The sequence below is a fragment of the Mercenaria mercenaria genome, chromosome 5 (assembly GCF_021730395.1).
Source record: "Mercenaria mercenaria strain notata chromosome 5, MADL_Memer_1, whole genome shotgun sequence".
Taxonomy (NCBI): Eukaryota; Metazoa; Mollusca; class Bivalvia; order Venerida; family Veneridae; genus Mercenaria; species Mercenaria mercenaria.
Window position 1 is genome coordinate 83,266,595 of NC_069365.1, and position 21,715 is coordinate 83,288,309.

At 36.7% G+C, this 21,715-nt stretch overlaps 1 protein-coding gene across 7 annotated transcripts in view; it reads right to left on the reverse strand.

Moving 5' to 3' along the window:
- The window catches only part of LOC123557786 (ATP-dependent DNA helicase DDX11-like), an 80,930-nt gene that overhangs the window by 11,226 nt on the left and 47,989 nt on the right, over positions 1–21,715 (reverse strand). For all 7 annotated transcript variants that reach the window (XR_008371096.1, XM_053544148.1, XM_053544144.1 and 4 more), the window contains exon 22: positions 21–170. Coding sequence is in view for 6 of the 7 variants with exons in the window: in XM_053544148.1 (XP_053400123.1) it covers positions 21–170 (150 nt within the window). In the remaining variant the exon portion in view is untranslated. The remainder of the gene's footprint in view (positions 1–20; positions 171–21,715) is intronic.

The window sequence follows — 21,715 nt, forward strand, 5'->3', positions numbered from 1 at the left end:
AACAAAATATACAATTGTACCTTTTTCCTATTTTGTAGCTTTGCAAGCACTCCGGAGTTTTCCCAATGACTGTACACAAACTTCTCATAGTCATAAGAAGAGAAGAAGCAGATGACACCACCAGGCACAATGTTACATATGTTACACACAAGACGTCCTAGTTCATCCAGCTGAAAATAGAATGAGTTCTAAATACAGCCAGTTCTACCACATAATAGATCATTTTTCGTACATACAAGATGTCGGAGTTGAGCTTAAAAATTTAGATACTCATACTCTACACACTGCAATGAACAACATTGCATATAGCACACAACAAGATATTTCAGACATTCATGCTCTGGACACTGCAAAGTATAACAGTGCCTAATTATGTTACACACAAGACACCTTAGCTGATCCAACTGATTTGAAAAGGACTAGTATTAGAACTTCTTATTTTTCTAAGGAAATTTTTTTTGCTTTTTTTGTTGGATTTAACGTCGCACCGACACATGGTAGGTCATATGGCGACTTTACAGCTTTAATGGTGGAGGAAGACCCAAGGTGCCCCTCCGTGTATTATTTCATCACGAGCGGGCACCTGGGTAGAACCACCAACCTTCCGTAAGCCAGCTGGATGGCTTCCTCACATGAAGAATTCAACGTCCCGAGTGAGGCTTGAACCCACATCGATGAGGGGCAAGTGATTTGAAGTCAGCGACCTTAACCACTCGGCCACGGAGGCCCCTCTAAGGAAAAGGTAAAATAGACAATCCCACTACAGAAACAAAAGGACATTTTTATTCCAATAACCAGAACAGAGGTACTTTAAGAGTACACTAAACAAGTTCCAATAAACATATTTCTGTGTTCAACCAAATATTTATCTCAAAATTACTTCTGCACGTACATCATAAAACTATACTCAATTAAATCAAAAATGTATTCTTCTAAATAATAATTATGTTTGATGTTTGGCAGATGTTCAAATTCAAGCCAAAAATTGCCATAATGACCCTTGGTCCAAGGCTTGAAACTCAAATTTGGAGATCATCCTAAAAACCCTAGTATCTCATAAGCACAGCTGCAAATCTGACAAATAGCTAGGCTGTATTCCCAGACTGCAATGGTCTCCAAAACTCAGTTTCAGACTAACAATAGATTTTTGTGTCTTTTTATGGAGGCAGAGAAAAAGAAGATACAAAATTTTAATGTACTATATACACTGGAATGAACACAGCACAAGTCAAACGAAAGTGTGACGAAAATATGACACATTTTTATTGAGGTTAAGTATATATGCTGAACTAGTTCTAGGACAATCTTTCTCGATAAATATTTTGTTCTGTACTGAAGCTAGGCTAATTATTCATTCTTGTGAAGCTATTTTGAATTCTGATGGAGATATTTTTTCATGTTTTCTATATATGGAAACAGGTATCTTAAAACCACCGCTCCTACAACGGCAGCCAAGTTTTTATCTTAATATTACGGTATGTCTGTTAAAAGTTCATCAGCTGATAATTTTTTAATATCTGACAGAGATTTTTAAAAAGGTTTTTGTCCTCTTCTGTTGCCATGGCTACCAGACTTTGGTAAGAACCTTCTTTATTTTAGGTGATTTAATGGAGGACAACAAAAGGATCAATACACTGCAGCTTCCTTAGGACTGGAAACAATATGTTATTTAAAAGAAATTGGACTGATGACAGACACGAGTCATCCAAAATAGTTCACCAGGAGGCTTTGGCTACAAGTTGGAAGTTAGCCTGGCTCCCTGGCTGCATGGTTATTTTTCATATAAATACTGCAAGCAAAATAAGAAAATCTTAAGCCTCTAAAATAGCACATTTTATCTGATGGCTGAACTTATGTTCGGAGCCAGGGGCAATAAAAAATGTCAATGTAGAAACAACCTGCTGGAGTTACTTCCCTCTTAATGAATAAACTTATATATATGTAAATAAGAACAAACATAGGGACGAGAGCCAGTCTAGTAGGAAGTAGAACTGGTGAATTTGTGAAGATCCTAGCTACACAACCCAAAGGTCACAGGTTGAAATCAGTCACCTTCATCCATGTAGTGTTTGTTTTTCCGAAAACAAATCTTTTACCCCTAAACAAACCTAAAAGACCTTCAAGATGTTTATGTAAATAAGAACAAACATAGGGACGAAAGCCAGTCTAGTAGGAAGTAGAACTGGTGAATTTGTGAAGATCCTAGCTACACAACCCAAAGGTCACAGGTTGAAATCCGTCACCTCCATCCATGTAGTGTTTGTTTTTCCGAAAACAAATCTTTTACCCCTAAACAAACCTAAAAAGAATTATAAGACCTTCAAGATGTTAATGTAAAAGATGTCCGGCAATTATGTAAATTAAAACTTTAATATTAAATATTAAAAATGTATGTCTTTCCAAATGCACAATTTACAGATATTTATGTAATGAAAATTGCTAACAAGAGGGCCATGATGGCCCTATATCGCTCACCTGTTATCATTGCACTTGAGGACAATAAGGTCCTCAGAAAAAATATCTAAGTCCAAAGGACAGTAATAACAAAGGGAAGAAATTTAACCGGAACAAAAATTCTTACAAGGTACAGATATGTCAAAATACACCTAAAAATTGGAGGTACCATCCATATTGTACCACAGAAAAGTGATCTCGGTTTTTCCCTACGGCCAATAATAAAAAAGTTACTAACAATAAACTATTTATAGTAACGTAAAAGGGAAGTAATCAGAAAAAAAATTATTGTAAGGATCTGCCAAATAAATCTGTTGACATAAATGAAATTTCCGATCAGTATCTTCATTAGTTACGGAGATATACCCATTTTAATTTGAAATAAAGGGAGGTAATTCGACATAAAATCAGTCCATAGTTATCTACCCTGATTGGCTCAGTCCAACTAATGACAATAATGAAATTTCAAATAAGTCCTATAAGTACTAACTGATATAAATCAGGGTTTTTTCTAACTTATTTGGGAACATAGCCTATACCCCCAAAATTGGGAATTTTTGACGCGTAAATGTTCCAAATTGGGAAATATTTAGTACCATAGGATATAGTAAGGATATCTTAAAGCACTTTCTCATACACCTGTTTCACATTGTAGAACCTCTTTAATATACGTCCATTACAAAATTATCCATAATTTGGTCAATTTTTGTGCAATTTTTTTTTTCAGACTGAATGTAGATTGGGAATTTTTGCACTCATTTTGGGAAAAATACATACTTTTTGGCATTGGGAATATAGCCGAATAACGGCTATAAAAATGCCCGAAAAAAAAGCCTGTAAATCCATTTTGATTACAATCAGGGGAGGTAATCAGATATAAAATAACTCTGGAACCTACGATTGGATCTGATTTGTCATGGAATTCAAGATTTATTGTTGTTGAAGATATTTTGGAAGTTTGTATTAAATAAAACCATAAATGAAGTCTCTATATGGCTGCAAAAACCAAAATAGACAATTTTGGACCTTTAAGGGGCCATAACTCTGGAACCCATGATTGAATCTGGCCAGTTTAAGAAAGGAAGCAAGATCTTGTGGTGATACAAGTTGTGTGCAAGTTTGGTTAAAATCAAATCATAAATGAAGCTGCTATTGTGCAGACAAGGTCAAAATAGCCAATTTTGGCCCTTTTAGGGGCCATAACTCTGGAACCCATTATGGGATCTGGCCAGTTCGACAAAAGAACCAAGACCTAATGGTGACACAAGTTTTGTGCAAGTTTGATTAAATTCAAGTCATAAATGAAGCTGCTATTGTGCAGACAAGGTCAAAATAGCTAATTCTGGCCCTTTCAGGGACCATCACTCTGGAACCCAGAATGGAATCTCGCCAGTTCAAGAAAGGAACCAAGATCTTATGGTGATACAAGTTGTGTGCAAGTTTGGTTAAAATAAAATCATAAATGAAGCTGCTATTGTGCAGACAAGGTAAAAATAGCTAATTTTGGCCCTTTCAGGGGCCATAACTCTGGAACCCATAATGGAATCTGGCCAGTTCAAGAAAGGAACCAAGATCTTATGGTGATACAAGTTGTGTGCAAGTTTGGTTAAAATCAAATCATAAATGAAGCTGCTATTGTGCAGACAAGGTCAAAATAGCCAAATATGGTACTTTCAGGGGCCATAACTCTGGAACCCATTATGGGATCTGGCCGGTTCGACAAAAGAACCCAAGACCTAATGGTGACACAAGTTTTGCGCAAGTTTGATTATATTCAAATCATAAATGAAGCTGCTATTGTGCAGACAAGGTCAAAATAGCTAATTCTGGCCCTTTCAGGGGCCATCACTCTGGAACCCAGAATGGAATCTCGCCAGTTCAAGAAAGGAACCAAGATCTTATGGTGATACAAGTTGTATGCAAGTTTGGTTAAAACAAGAGCTGTCCGTAAGACAGCCAAGCTGGACTATTCGAAATATGTCACAGAAGCAGGAAATCTTTACCCAAAATGTTAAATATCAAAAGAGTTTTAAATTCGAAAGGGGACATAATTTGACCAAAATGCATATCAGAGTTATGGGACTTGATGCTATCAACTAGTTTTATAACCCCGAAGAAACATGTTAAGTTTCAATTCAATATCTGCATTAGTTTTGGAGATAGTAACTTGCATGTAAAACTTTAACCAGAATTTTCTAAGTCCAAAAGGGGGCATAATTTGCCCAAAATACATGTCAGAGTTATGGGACTTGATTCTGTCAACTAGTTTTATAACCCCGAAGACACATGTGAAGTTTCAATTCAATATCTGCATTAGTTTTGGAGATAGTAACTTGCATGTAAAACTTTAACCAGAATTTTCTAAGTCCAAAAGGGGGCATAATTTGCCCAAAATACATGTTAGAGCTATGGGACTTGATTCTGTCAACTAGTTTTATAACCCCGAAGACACATGTGAAGTTTCAATTCAATATCTGCATTAGTTTTGGAGATAGTAACTTGCATGTAAAACTTTAACCAGAATTTTCTAAGTCCAAAAGGGGGCATAATTTGCCCAAAATACATGTCAGAGTTATGGGACTTGACCCAGTGAGGTAGATAATTGATCTAGAAAAAGAAAAAATAAGCTTTAAATCCATATGCCTTTTAGTAATAGCTGTATGTACTTGCACACAAAACTTTAACCAGAATTTTCTAAGTCCAAAAGGGGGCATAATTTGGCCAAAATACATGTCAGAGTTATTGGACTTGACCTAGTGATGTAGGTAATTGATCTAGAAAAAGAAAAAATAAGTTTCAAATCTATATGCCTTTTGGTAATAGCTGTATGTACTTGCACGCAAAACTTTAACCAGAATTTTCTAAGTCCAAAAGGGGGCATAATTTGGCCAAAATGAAGGTCAGAGTTATGGGACTTGATGCTATCAACTAGTTTTATAACCCCGAAGACACATGTGAAGTTTCAATTCAATATCTACATTAGTTTTGGAGATAGTAACTTGCATGTAAAACTTTAACCAGAATTTTCTAAGTCCAAAAGGGGGCATAATTTGCTCAAAATACATGTTAGAGTTATGGAACTTGACCCAGTGAGGTTGGTAATTGACCTAGAAAAAGAATAAATAAGTTTCAAAGCTGTATGCCTTTAAATGATAGCTGTATGTACTTGCATGCAAAAACTTAACCAAGGTGTGACGCCGACGTGAGTAGAATAGCTAGACTATTCTTCGAATAGTCAAGCTAATAAAATCATAAATGAAGCTGCTATTGTGCAGACAAGGTAAAAATAGCTAATTCTGGCCCTTTCAGGGGCCATAACTCTGGAACCCATAATGGAATCTGGCCAGTTCAAGAAAGGAACCTAGATCTTATGGTGATACAAGTTGTGTGCCAGTTTGGTAAAAATCAAATCATAAATAAAGCTGCTATTGTGTAGACAAGGTCAAAAAAGCTAATTTTGGCCCTTTCAGGGGCCATAACTCTGGAACCCATAATGGGTTCTGGCCAGTTCAAGAAAGGAACTGAGATCTTCTGGTGATACAAGTTGTGTGCAAGTTAAAATAGCAGGTTTAAATAAAATCATAAATGAAACCACTATCGTGCAGACAAGAAATTGTTGACGGACGCACTGACAGACTGACGACGGACGAAGGGTGATCACAAAAAAAGGTGTCTGGCAATTTGTAAACACTTTAATATTTAATATACTACAAAAATATGTCTGAATGTCTAGCCTATCCAATTCTGACTGAGTTTACTGATATTCAGTGCACTGAGGTTGTTCTACAGCTATAATGGTATCTTCCACTTTAGTTATCAGATCAGAACGACCCATCACTTTATGAAATTTTGTATCAGAAGTTGCACAAATCAATAAACCATTATGGTAACTTTAACTTGATTGGACTGAATCACAGTCAAGCTTGTGCCCATTAAATAGGTTGGTCCTCTCATTGTTGCTGAAATGTCACGATCATTGTCTCCCTTAAGTGACCCAAGGTGACCCAGACTTTAGTTCACTTCAGGTCATAGTCTTGGCTTTGAGGCAGTGACCTAGAACCAGCCAAATTATTCCTAACTTCCTGTAATAGACTGGTTACAGGTTTACCAGCCTCATTTTGGTATCACTATGACCTCTCTCAGACCTCAAATTATCAATATGGAAGCAGTCTACTAAAGTATTGTGCTGTGCACTCTATTTTCTTGATGAAAGGTTCATCTCACTGGGTGAATAGATGTTTTTTTAGTATAATCACTGATGATGCTTGACATTTAGTGAACAAAGCCAATCCTAACACATAATGTATCCTGTTGTGTTTTTAAAATGATGTCAGTCCCACTGTAACTTTTCTACAAAATTAATGTGATAAAAGTACAAGAATTTTTTTTTCTCATTTTTTTTCTGATTTAGCTAGACTTTAGAATTTGTCTACCATGGCTTCAATGTTTTTTCTGGGTTAGATGTCATTTTCACCTAACATATGGGTTATTTCTTTACTGTGAGTTCAGTGCCCTTTTTTTCAGTAATATTTTATTAACTGATGTCCGGCAGTTCACCTAACCAGTTAGTACAGAGTACAAATGATTTTCAGAAACATAAAGAACACTCCTATCGCCTGGTGACTAGCGCTCCGGCAATCCATAGATCTGCGGTCTCCCTACTGAGCGGATTGTTGTCATTATGGTTAGGAAATAGGGTGTGACCGACTTGAAACTTTGTCACCCAGAGTCCACCATTCATTACATTTCGGAGTTAGATTTTGTACAGACAGGACAGACAGATAATGCTTTTAATCAGATTGCTTTTCTACATGAATCATGGAAAATTTACTTAATTCACCAGCAGGTAACAGTCTTCTCAGAGGATCAAATTTCTGAAGTTTAAGTTGCCATTCTTGCACTTTATGATGACAAGGAAAATAGACTTGCCCTATTGGAGTTGGTTGTTTTAGATTTTTAAGGGCCGTTTTTCAACAGCAATTTTTCTACAAATCATGGGCTGAGCACGAAACTAACTGTATAGTAACAAGATACGCATTCAGACCTTAAAATGCATTAGACATTTCAGTTTACCTGACCAGTATTCACCAGTATTCAGTAAGTACCTTGTCTTCTGCAAGCATATGACACCTTCCTCACATGAATCAGAGGTGGAGTTTTACTTGACATGTTTACTAAAGCATTCACTCCAGCTATTAATAATGAAAAGTACAACTGTCGAAGTAGACAAAAGTAAGATTATAAAACAGGAATAAATATAGCTACTAATTTATCTAGCCTAGCCTATATGCTATTGATTTACAACAACTGCGAGCAGTCAAGGACCAGTCTATTTTGAGAGAATCTGATTGGCTGTTTAAACAGTAATGGACTGGTCTTATCTAAAGTCAATGATCGTTGCATTACATGATTACCTAACTACACATTATGTAAATGGCAAAGTTAAGATGATATGACCCAGTCTGACTAATTTTAGAATGGTTTTTAGAAGGTCATTGCCTGCTAAGCAGACAGCATGACCTTAAATATGTGTTTCTACCAGGTCATTCTCCCTTTTGGATGAGCACAATGAACTGTTTAGCTCAACACTGCATGCACATAAAATAGTTCATCAAACTGACATCTAAAAATAAAAATCCTTCTTCAGCATTTTAGTGGATGATTTTAAAACATTTAGAAAGAACTTTCATCAATACTCGCTTAAAAGCGACAAGGAATTATTTGTCTGACACAGTTTAATAGTGTTCTGTTCACCTAACCCGTGTCCCAGTACAGACTTTTTCCTCCTCAAGTAACTTACAACTTCTCACATAAATCAGATAAAAGTATTACTTTTAGTACCATTTGTTTGCTATTTGGAAAATGTTCAAATATTAAAATGTCAAGTATATGTTAGGAAAAAAATGTCAATCAGACAAACTCTTTGTTTCTGTCTGCATTTAGCTGTCTACACTTCCGATTCATCACAAAAAAAAACACTGGCATCTTCTCCACATAGTAACTAACAACTTCTGCGCATAAATCAGAGGTGCAGGACAATAACCTCCTCAAGTAACTGGCAACTTCTCCACATGAATCAGAGGCGAGGGCTGATAACCTCTGCAAGTAACTGGCATCTTCTCCACAAAGTAACTGGCAACTTCTCAACATAAATCAGAGGCGAATGCTGATAACCTCTGCAAGTAACTGGCATCTTCTCCACATAGTAACTGGTAACTTCTCAACATGAATCAGAGATGAAGGATGATAACCTCCGCAAGTAACTGTCAACTTATCCACATAGTAACTGGCAACTTCTTGACATGAATCAGAGTTGGAGAGCATTAACCTCAAGTTACAGACAACTTCTCCACATAAACCAAAAGTAAATAATGATATCCTCTGCAAGTAAATGACCATTTCTCCACATGATTCAGTGGTGAATGACGATAATCTTTACAAGTAACTTACAACTTCCACACATGAATCTGACAGAGGATTAATGACTTTGGACTGATAGGAATCAGTCCATTATCAAGGACAGCATAAAACCTCACTGGGGATTCAAACATTCAACATCCCGTTTAAAAGTCATGTTCTCTGCCTATACTGAATAGAATTTCAACAATTTTCAAACACAAGAGAAAGGGTTAACTATAACACTTCAGACCTAGGTCAAAGTAAATACATTATTTCAATTCAATTCCATTTTCACTCGTTTACCCCTAACCCTGCTAAATTTTTATAATGAAATTGTCCTTCTTCCAATTTGGACAGTGCCATTAACTGTTAAAAGGGGTGCTTACCAAAAAGATACTGACTGAATAGCGAACAGTGCATATCTTGATAAGACTGCACAGATGTGCAGGCTGATCATGATCTACACTGGTCGCAAAGGCAGAATCAATCATGTTCGGCATGGCAAGGGTTAAAAATAGTTTGAACTTCTTTTCATGTCCATAAACGGAAAGTATATAATTAACTTTACGATAATGACATTGCCCTCAAGACAAACTGAATGACTTTCAATCTATACCTGTACTTGCTCACCGAATTAGTTAACAAAGAAATATAATCATTATAATGAAGTCGGTCAATATCTATGCTAGACCTATTTCTAGAGCAAAAATTCGGTCCTTTTTAAGTTCACATGATTTAGGACAATAACAAATTCAATATCTGGGATAGACCTATTTTTTAGTTAGACCTATTTTTCAGTGCAAACATACAGTCCTTTTTTTTTTTTTAGGCAAACGAATTTTAAGGACATTACCAACATGTTGCTAATCAAGATATAAATAAATACACAAGTAAAATAAATGCTAAAAAGAAAAACAACTGAAAATTCCTAAAAATTAGGAGGAATGAACATTATTTGAGCTGTGCCATGAGAAAACCAACATAGTAGCTTTGCGACCAGCATGGATTCAAACTGTTAACGAACAGCATGGATCATGACCAGACGCAGGCTGGTCTGGATCCATACTGGTCGCCAAGCCACTATGTTGGTTTTCTGAGAAAATGAGAATTTAAAATTCTCATGGCGCGGCTCATTTTGTTTTGCTTTTGTTGGGTGAAGAGTCACACCGATATGATTTAGGTCAGCTTTTAACAGTGACAGAAGACTCTGAAGTGCCCCTGCACGCATTATTTCAGCTATCAACAAGCATGTGGGCAGAACTATTGACCTTCTCTAAGCCAGGAGTATTGCTTCCTTGTCAACACCTAAAGCTAGGTTTCAAACTCAAAACTTTTTTTAATGATTTTTTGATACTAAAGCCAGTTAAAACAATGTTTACCTTATACCTTAAATAGTATTCAAGTTATGCCCCTGACAAGATTTTCAAAACAAGAGGGTCATTGACCCTAAAGTGCTCACCTGTGTACAAGGCTTCAAGTGTGTTTGTATAGGTACACAGTTAGGTTCATTTCACACACATTTTTGAAATTAGGGCAATAATTTGAATAATTACGGTGCAAATTACAAATCTGATATCACATGCCAAATATCAAGGCCCTAGCTATTATTGATTCTGGGAAGATTTTCAAAGTTTCTTATATAAAAGCCTATAGTAAGTACATGACACAGGGGCGTGGCCATTTGTTTTTACCTTAGGGTAATAATTTGGACAAGTATGGTAGAGAGTCAAACCCTTATATCACATGCCAAATATCAAAGCTCTAGAAAAAATTATTTTTATAAGTCTTTTTTTTAACCATAAAGACCCATTATGTTCAAAAGATCATTAGTGTAAAGTTTCATCAAAATCCATTCAGTGCAAACATACAGTCCTTTTTTTTTTTTAAGAAAAATTTCGACTATGTTTGTAGAAGGTCACACAAGATCATTTATATAAAATTGTTTTAAAATCGGGCTAGCATTTTCACACAAGAAGACTTTTAAAGTTTCCACTAAATATATATGACCACATTGAGACAACATGCAGAGCGCATGTTTTGGATGGCTCACTTCAAGGTCAAGATCACACTTTGGGGTCAAAGGTCATATCAATTGTTTCATGTCCGCTCTGTAACTCTGGGAACTGCTAAAAGGATTTCAAAGAAACTTGGCACAAATGTTCATCACATCGAGATGACGTGTAAAGCACATGTTTCAGATGGCTCACCTCAAGGTCAAGGTCACACTAGGGGGTCAAAGGTCATATGGCTTTGTTTCGTGTGTATATTGCTCTGCATTGTGGTGCTCTTGTTTTTTTTTGGCAGATCCCTTTTTTGTTCACTTACAATATATTTTTTTAATTACTTCCCTTTTATGTTGCTATAAATAGCATATTTTGTAACTTTTTTATTATTGGCCATAGGGAAAAACCAAGACCACTTTTCTGTGGTACAACATGAATGGCACCTCCAATTTTTGTCAAGCCCACTTGCGGTTAGCCAGACTTAGTCACCACTTTTGGTGGTTCGGTGTATGTACCTGCGTGCGTCCGAATTTGTTTGGACCATAACTTAAACATGCATGGAACAATCTTGTTTATATTTGGCATGAATGTTAACCTCAATGAGAAGGAGTGTCATGCGCAAACCCCATGTTCCTATCTCGAAGGTCAAGGTCACAGTCTGAGGTCAAAGGTCAAATTGAAGTTTGTCCAGAGCATTTCTTTTTAATGCATGGTAGGATTTTGATGTAACTTGGCATGAAAACTGTTCGACTTAAGAGTGCGGACAAGGCTAAATTCACAGCTTTTTTTAGTAATTCAAGGGCCATAATCCAAGAGTGCCTCGGGCAATTTGGCTGCTTATATTACTTGGCTGAGATATTATGCCCACAAACATTGTCAGCAAGTTTGGTGAAGATCGGATGAAAACTGTTTGACTTAGAGAGCGGACAAGGCTAAATTTGCAGCTTTTCAAGTAATTCAAGTGTCATAATCCAAGAGTGCCTGGGGCGTTTTGGCTGGTTATCAAACTTGGCCAAGATATTATGCCCACGAACATTGTCAGCAAGTTTGGTAAAAATTGGATGAAAACTGTTGGACTTAGTGAGCGGACAAATCTAAATTCACAGTTTTTTGAGTAATTCAAGGACCATAATCTAAGAGTGCCTGGGGCGATTTGGCTTGTTATCGAACTTGGCCGAGATATCATGCCCACAAACATTGTAAGCAAGTTTGGTGAAGATCGGATGAAAATTTTGACTTAGAGAGCGGACATGCTTTGGACGCCGACCGCCCGCCCGCTGCCATGGGTGTTCAAATGGTACACCCTGCTCTTTCAGAGACGGGCGTATTAAAAGCCAGATGGACACTCACAATAAGATATTTATGTACTACTCTTTTCTCTGCTGAAGTGGGGGTGAAGAACATTTTTGATACCAAATTGACCTATATTTATTGTACACAATGACTCTGCTCAGTTTTGTAAAAAAAAATAAAATCATTTACCCTTTACAAGCAGAAAACTGAGGGGTTATTGGAGTACTAGATAAGTAGAACACCCTACATTATTAATGGCCTGATCTATTTATCTACTTAAATGAACTCATCCAGGGAGAATTCATTAAAATGTCGATCACAAGACTTCTAGATAAATAGGAAAGGTCAAACAATTATTAATAGCAAGGGCAATGAGTGGGCTGACAACAGACTGAAATAATATCAATAAAGGTTAGTACAAATTCATTGTCTGCATACATAAAATGTCTGGCAGACGATTGGCTGACATTATTATTCATTACCTTACTTTCGCAGTTGGAAGAGTCCATTGCTGACTGAATTTTACGCTAATAATGGACTGTACCAGCAAATGCACTACATTCCCCACAAAATGACCTAGATCTGACACAAAACTAACTGTGTACTGTACTTGTAAGTACAAAGTGCAAAAAGCTTTGTACTTCAGATGTGTTTAAAAGTACCCTATCATATACTTTGAGTTTCAGAAGTACTTTTATAATCTGATAAAACCTGTAGTAATCTGATTTGCCCACTGAACTATACTGACAGGTCAAGTGGTGTACAAAATCGTATATAACAAATGAGATTATCTGTGCTATTACCAAAATAAATTATCTATAAATAGCTGTAATAAATTACATATTTACAGGTAATAAATTACTTGTATAGAAATAGAACCAATCAGTTATACAGGTGACTTGACACAATTCTCAATATCTACACTGCAAAGTGCTTGTGAATGGCAGGTATTATACATGTATTTTAGAGATGATTAAGTCTACTGCATCAGCTAATTTTACAAGAAATACTATGCTGCCCCTAAAGTGACAATTAAACACTTCTATCCACAAAAAACAAACATTAGTAATGTCAAAAAGTGTTAAAGTAATTAAAAGAACTCTTAATCAGTTTTAAAATTAAAATGCTTTTATTTATCAAATTCAGGGCAAAAAGTTAAGGATGTTAGTAAGAAGCAAATAATTTCATTAGTCAATTTAACAGAGTATGAATGTTTTTGTTTTTTGGGGTGGGGGGGGGGGGGGGGGGGGTGTGACCAAGGCAAGGTGGTGACCAGGTGTGGGTGCACAACTTCACATGTTTATAATAAATGTTCATGGAAAAGAATGAAAGAAGTTTAATGAAATTCTACCAATTGGTTGGTTTGTTATGTACAAATCTGTGGATTTTTAAACAATTAAAGGGCAATAACTCTAAGGAAAATTGACCAATTAAAAAAAAAAATGATGGGCATCATCGAAGTACGTTGGTTCATATTTATTTCAAGTTTCATGAAATTCTACCAGCTTGTTACTGAGTAATGGCTGCAGACGTGGATTTTTCATTAAATCAAGGGCAGTAACTCTAAGGGAAATTGACAAATCAAAAAAGACTTGACGGGCATCATCGCAGTATGTTGGTTCATGTTTATTTCAAGTTTTATGAAATTCTACCTGTTAGTTGCTGAGAAATGGCTGCGGACGGATGGACGCCATTTCAATACCCTCCTCCCGATTTCATCGGCGGGGGATAATAAAATAATATTAAAGGCACTCACCTCCAGATCTTATGAAAAAAAAAAGAGTTTTAGATATCAGAAATTTTAAAACAGGTCTTGAAACTAATATAGTTACCGACAATTTGTTTGTAACAGACTGCCTTAATTATTCTTAAATCTTTATTTTTAACAACAATTAAGTGTTTATCCCTTTGTGGTGTTTTGGTCAGGACAGCAGGAAATTATTTTATTGCCGCACTACCCAGGTTCGATTCCCAAATCGGGAATATTTTTTGGGTCTTGATTTAACATTTTTAAGACAGTTTAGGAACAAATACTTGTGTTCTTATATTCATAATATGGCAAAACTTCAAATATTAAAAATCATTTTTTAGCCAAAATCTGGAGGTCAGTGCCTTTAGACACTGAGGTCCAAAGGATCAATGACAAATGAGCCGCGGCATGAGAAAACCAACATAGTGGCTTTGCGACCAGCATGGATCCAGACCAGCCTGCACATCTGCGCAGTCTGGTCAGGATCCATGCTGTTCACTTTCAAAGACTATTGCAGTTATAGAAACTGTTAGCAAACAGCATGGATCCTGACCAGACTGCGCGGATGCGCAGGCTGGTCTGGATCCATGCTGGTCACAAACCCACTGTGTTGGTTTTCTCATGGCACTGCTCAAATAGTTTTGGGTACTAAAAAGGGCCGGTGGCAAGCAGCTTTGACTACTGACTGGCAAGCTATTCAGTAAGTGTTTCATTATAGGTTATAAGAAATACATGTTAACAAATTTATGTTCTGTTACAGTTAGATTAGTTATACAGCACAAACTATTCATTATTATTAAAATTAATGTATTATAAATCATGTATACCCCACTAAGATTGATTACAAAGTACATAATTATAATAAATAATTTCTAATCTTAACACATGGTACTTTTTAAGACTGGGATATCACTGCTCACTAGTTAGCACTGGATGTGTTATGCGCCAACCAGGCTAACTACAGAAATATTTGGAATCTACTAAGATTTGAACCAGGATCCTTGCGGCGACAGAGCTAGCGCTAAATCCAATTCTCAACTGCAATTGACCATAAAATATCTCGATACATCCCAAGTATCAGGGAAACATTTTGGGGGGGAGGGGTGGGGGAGGAATACCTTGCTAAAATTTAAAGTTGGATCATATAAAAATAATAAAAACAAAACTTCCAACCAATTCGCTAGAAAAATTTGTGCAGCACACTATAATTGATCCAATGTGGGTCTTTAATATACAGCTCAACACTTTTAAACAGGTCACCTGACTGTATGGATTTTAACCCTTATCCTGCTAAATTTCTAGTATGAACTTGTCCATCTTTCAATTTGGACAGTACCATTAACTGTTAAAAGGGAGCTTACCTAAAAGATAATGACTGAATGGCGAACAGTGCAGATCATGATCAGACTGCACAGATGCTTTTAGAGATGATGTCATATAAAGAAATTGTTGATGACAGACGGATGACCAGACAGATAACGGACACAACATGATCACAATAGCTCACCACGAGTGAACTAAAAATAGAACACAAGACACAAGGGCATCAAACTGGAAGTCACATTGCTATCACCATGACAGTGTCATTGATTCTAATAATCACCAGTTTGCACATGTGAAGCGACACTGAACTAAAGTTTATTGGTGACAACATCTGCTGCACATGATCTCACATTAGTCACATGCTCAATTTTTGTTGACAGGTGAGTTTCTATTTTTAGTAATGATTGTGACTGTAAGCATTTGTCCCCCCATGTTCGGATCAACATAAGAATTCTAAAAATGTAGATACTGTAAACATAAGTATATTTTCTATATAAACAAGTTCTACTTTTATTTGTTAAAATAAAAGTTATTTTAACCTATAGCCTGCTGGCTGCAAGTGATTCTGCCTTTGTGACCAGTGCAGACCAAGATCAGCCTGCACATCCGTGCAGTCTGATCATGGTCTGCAGTGTTCGCTATTCAGTCAGTAAATTTTCAGTGAAAATCCCTTCGAATAATAAATGGTATTGCCCGTATTGAATGATGGACCAGTCCATTTTCAGGGGTCAAATTTAACAATATTTTCTACTAGCTAAAATTAGCTAGTGCCTTTTTTGTTCACTAGCTAAAAGGAAAAGATACTAGCTAAAATCAAACACGGGTATTTTAACAACGCAAAGTATTTCTTTCTGTTTACATTTAAAATACTACAGTTGGAATTCCAAAATAGCGATCTATTTTTAGTTACAAAATTTAGCGAGCCGACCATCCGGATCATTTCAATACTCTTTTCTGGGGAATATTCTGGGTTACTAAATTATTATCATAATGCAAACAAATCAATAAATATTAGATGTTTTGATACACTAGTTAGAGTCTATAATAACCTTTGATGAACTGTCAGTAGGCGCATACAGCTTGCATGTTTTACACGCCATCTTTGTCACAGTCGTTTGATCGCTGAGAACAATTTCAAGGTCGACATTAAGTTCTCTCTGCCATTTTTTTACTGTTTTTACACTGGCGGTTACTGGCCTTTCTTCCGGATCATCATGTTTTTTTTGGCGCATTGGCCTCGTCGGTATTGTCAGCTGCCGACCGTTTCAAAAAGTTGGTAATTTTCACAGACATTTTTTTTTTAATTTTGGGATTCCAGTAGGCTAATTATAGTTACTAAATTTAAACAACCAATTAGAGTCCTCGATACCTAAAAAACGTCATTTACCGCCCAACGTATCTGTCCGCGCATTCCGAAATGATTTACACTGGAAACGATTACGTCATACACCTATTTGAACTTTTTTTACGATTGAGGTCGGATAAGATTCAACTGAAACTATATTTGGAACTTTTATTATTGTACTGTCATGTTTTTCTTTAGGAGTATTACATTTGCCTGGCATTTCACTGACTCGCTAAAATTAGCGAGTGCTTTTTCAGGCCACTAGTTATTCTAAATTTCCACTGGCTTTTAGCGAGTATGCGTGCTTAAATTTGAACCCTGATTTTAGAAATTTAGCAGGCTAAGGGTTAAGTAACAAGAGGGCCATGATGGCCCTTTATCGCTCACCTGTTATCATTGCACTTGAGGACAAGAAGATCCTCAGAAAAAATATCTAAGTCGTAACGACAGGAACAACAAAGGGAAGAAATTTAACCAAAAAGAAAAAAAAAATCTTACAAGGTATAGGTATGTCATATACACCTAAAAATTTGAGGTACCATCCATGTTGTACCACAGAAAAGTGGTCTCGGTTTTTCCCTACGGCCAATAATAAAAAAGTTACTAAAAATAAGCTATTTATAGTAACGTAAAAGGGAATTAATTAAAAAAAAAATATTCTAAGTGAACAAAATAAGGATCTGCCAAATAAATCTGTTGACATAAATGAAATTTCAGATCAGTATCTTCATTAGTTATGAAGATATACCCATTTTAATTTGAAATAAAGGGAGGTAATTTGACATAAAATCAGTCCATAGTTATCTTCCCTGATTGTCTCAGTCCAACTTATAACAATAATGAAATTTCAAATAAGTCCTATAAGGACTTACTGATATAAATCCATTTTGATTACAATCAGGGGAGGTAATCAGATATAAAATAACTCTGGAACCTACGATTGGATCTGATTTGTCATTGAATCCAAGATTTATTGTTGTTGATATTTTGGAAGTTTGTATCAAATTAAAACCATAAATGAAGTCTCTATATGGCTGCAAAAGCCAAAATAGCCAATTTTGGACCTTTAAGGGGCCATAACTCTGGAACCCATGATGGAATCATGCCAGTTCAAGAAAGGAAGCAAGATCTTGTGGTGATACAAGTTGTGTGCAAGTTTGGTTAAAATCAAATCATAAATTAAGCTGCTACATTGTATTGTGCAGACAAGGTCAAAATAGCCAATTTTGGCCCTTTTAGGGGCCATAACTCTGGAACCCATTATGGGATCTGGCCGGTTCAAGAAAGGAACCGAGATCTTGTGGTGACACAAGTTTTGTGCAAGTTTGATTAAATTCAAATCATAAATGAAGCTGCTATTGTGCAGACAAGGTCAAAATAGCTAATTCTGGCCGTATCAGGGGCCATAACTCTGGAACCCTTAATGGAATCTCGCCAGTTCAAGAAAGGAACCAAGATCTTATGGTGATACAAGTTGTGTGCAAGTTTGGTTAAAATAAAATCATAAATGAAGTTGCTATAGTGCAGACAAGGTCAAAATAGGTTATTCTGGCCCTTTCAGGGGCCATAACTCTGGAACCCATAATGGAATCTGGCCAGTTTAAAAAAAAGGAACCAAGATCTTATGGTGATACAAGTTGTGTGCAAGTTTGGTTAAAGTCAAATCATAAATAAAGCTGCTATTGTGCAGAAAAGGTCAAAATAGCTAATTTTGGCCCTTTCAGGGGCCATAACTCTGGAACCCATAATGGGATCTGGCCAGTTCAAGAAAGGAACCGAGATCTTATGGTGATACAAATTTTGTGCAAGTTTGGTTAAAATAAAATTATAAATGAAACCACGTTCGTGCAGACAAGAAATTGTTGACGGACGGACGGACACACGACGGACGAAGGGTGATCACAAAAGCTCACCTTGTCACTATGTGACAGGTGAGCTAAAAACATAAATAGGCAAGCTGCCTCTAGTATGCATTTTGTTGCATTAACAACAGAATGCCATAATGGCAAAAAAGTGGAGCATTTTTATTTTTTGTTGTTTGTGTATTCTATCAGGTTGAATGCTATCTCTCAAAGTACTTTATTAAAATACCAAGGCCAGTGAACTCACTCCCTGCCAGCTAACTTGTTCCCTGTAAGTAATTCACAACTTCCCCACATATAACAAAGGTGGAAGACAAAATGACTAACAACCTTCAGAATAGTTTCCAGTAGCCAGATATCACCCTATGTTTAAAATGGTTACGTCCCACTATGCTAACCAATTAAATTAACCACAGAACTTAATATTGGACAAGAATCCCCAATAAAGGACAACATCCATCTCAAAAAGATACCAATGTGATAACTGACATTTTTCACACCAGGTCACCCAGTTTAAGTATATATATGCAAACAGGCACATAATCCAATTAGGATGTAATTAATAAAGTCAACAGGGCCATCCTTCAAAAGGAAACAGGAGGAGTGGGCTTGAAAGTAAAATAAGGCATATCTGAGGAAACAAGGTTTAATTTTATGTGGACTAATTAATTCCTGCCAGTAAGTACATAATTTATAATGGGCCAATATGAGGGTTGCCTTTACCCTGCCAAATTTCTAAAATGGACTGGTCCATCATTCAATTTGGGCAGTACCATTTAATATTCAAAAGGGTGGGTGTTCACTGAAAATTTACTGACTGAACAGCGAACAGTGCAGACCATGATCAGACTGCATGGATGTGCAGGCTGATCTTGGTCTGCACTGGTTGCAAAGGCAGAATCACTTGCCGCCAGCAGGCTGATCTTGGTCTGCACTGGTTGCAAAGGCAAAATCACTTGCCGCCAGCAGGCTGATCTTGGTCTGCACTGGTTGCAAAGGCAAAATCACTTGCCGCCAGCAGGCTGATCTTGGTCTGCACTGGTTGCAAAGGCAAAATCACTTGCCGCCAGCAGGCTGATCTTGGTCTGCACTGGTTGCAAAGGCAAAATCACTTGCCGCCAGCAGGCTGATCTTGGTCTGCACTGGCTGCAAAGGCAAAATCACTTGCCGCCAGCAGGCTGATCTTGGTCTGCACTGGCTGCAAAGGCAAAATCACTTGCCGCCAGCAAGCTGATCTTGGTCTGCACTGGTTGCAAAGGCAAAATCACTTGCTGCCAGCACGCTAAAGGTTTAACTATAAATAGGTTACAGAACACTTATTATTGACTTTCTAATGAATTAAGTTATTGCTTTCACTTAGCTGCTGCATTCCGTTACAGAAAACTTGTTTATTGCAAAGTCAATAAAGCAAACATGATTTATTTCATAAACTTTTCTTAGAGAGCTCATCTGATTTTTTTGTCTTTGTATAAAAGAAATACTGACCAACCCATGATTATCTAAGTCCAAAAGGGGCCATAATTCTTGCAAAAAGCAATGCAACGTTACAGTACTTGCTGTGCAGTGTCAGCTTTTGATGGTGAATAAGTGTTGCAAGTATTAAAGCAATAGCTTTGACCGTAAAGAAGGAAAGTTGACCTAAATGCAAAACTTAACCAAGAAATCTGATATTTTCTAAGTGCAAAAGGGGCCATAATTCTTGCAAAACGCAGGATGGAGTTATGTTTCTTGCTGTACAGAGTAAGTTTTTGATGGTGAACAAGTGTTGCATGTTTTAAAGCAATAGCTTTGACAGTTTAGAAGAAAAGCTGACCTTAACACAAAACTTTACCAAGAAATCTGAATTCAAAGTCCAAAAGGGGTCATAATTCTTGCAAGAAGCAGGATGGAGTTAGGTTTCTTGCTGTACAGAGTCAGCTTTTGATGGTGAACAAGTGTTAATAGTTTAGGAGAAAAGTTGACCTAAACATAATCCTTAACCAAGAAATCTGATATTTTCTAAGTCCAAAAGGGGCCATAATTCTTGCAAAAAGCAGAATGGAGTTATGTTTCTTGCTGTACAGAGTCAGCTAATGATGGTGAACAAGTGTTGCAAGTTTTACATCAATAGCTTTGATAGCTTAGGAGAAAAGCTGAACTAAACATAAAACCATGCAACGCCGATGCCAATCAAGTGATGACAATAACTTCATTTTTTTCTCAAAAAATCAGATGAGCTAAAAATGAGTTTGTATCTGTGACCTCTTAATGTGACCTTGACATTTGAACTACAGGTCTTGGTCTTGTAGGCATTGCCTTGATATAATTAAGCATGCAAAAAGCGTTACAGATTATACACGAAAAATGGACCTCAATATCTGACCTCTATGGTGGCCAGTTGCGGCCATTTTAAACCGCAAGAATTTTATTGTCTGTGTATAAAATGTTGCGGGCAACTTACAAATCCATGACATTTTCTGTCAAAATGAAACAAAATGTGGCCATGAACATAAAAACCACTCTATTATATAAAAGTTGTTGGAAACAGCAAGGAACATTTTGACTCCAGTGGCCGGTAGCGTATATGGTTTGACTCTACATTTTATCCCTCGTCAGTCAATAAAAACTCAAGTAACAGAAAAAGATCTGCAACATTTTTTTGCAATTTTAGTAGAATTCTACAAAAAGTCAAAGGTAAAATTAAGAGGCAACTTTTTGTTTCTCAACTGGGGTCTCATAAAATGTTGTGGCAAAAAATAGCGAGTTTTTAGCCGCGATATTTTATGCAGACAGAATACACGTATCCTTTTAAACCTGTTTTACTTCCGGGTGAATCACAATGTGCATTGGCATTTTCCTAGAATGTTGCAGGTAAGAAAGCTGCGACTTTTTTTTTAAAGAAGCGGAAAACAGAAAATATCGTGGTTTCGCCTGTAATTCGCGACTGTTTATGACAAAATTGTGGCAGAAAAACTCAAGAATTTCTCATGGTCAAAATATTTTATACAATTTCGATATAAAACCTTGCAGATCTGAAAGCTGCCGCAAAAAAAACGACAGTTAAATTTCTAGCAGCTTTAAAATGGATGCTACTGACGCCACCATAGACAACAAACTATCAGCTAGGCATGTGGGTCTTGCATGCTACACATCGTCTTATAGCAAGGGTTTGTGCCAAGGTATCTGAAAATCCTTACATGCATAACACAACATGTACATCTACAGGTGCAGCTCATACAAGCCCCTTGTTACGGTGAAGGATTGTGCTATTTTTAGTTATTTGCAACTGTCTAACACATGCACAAGT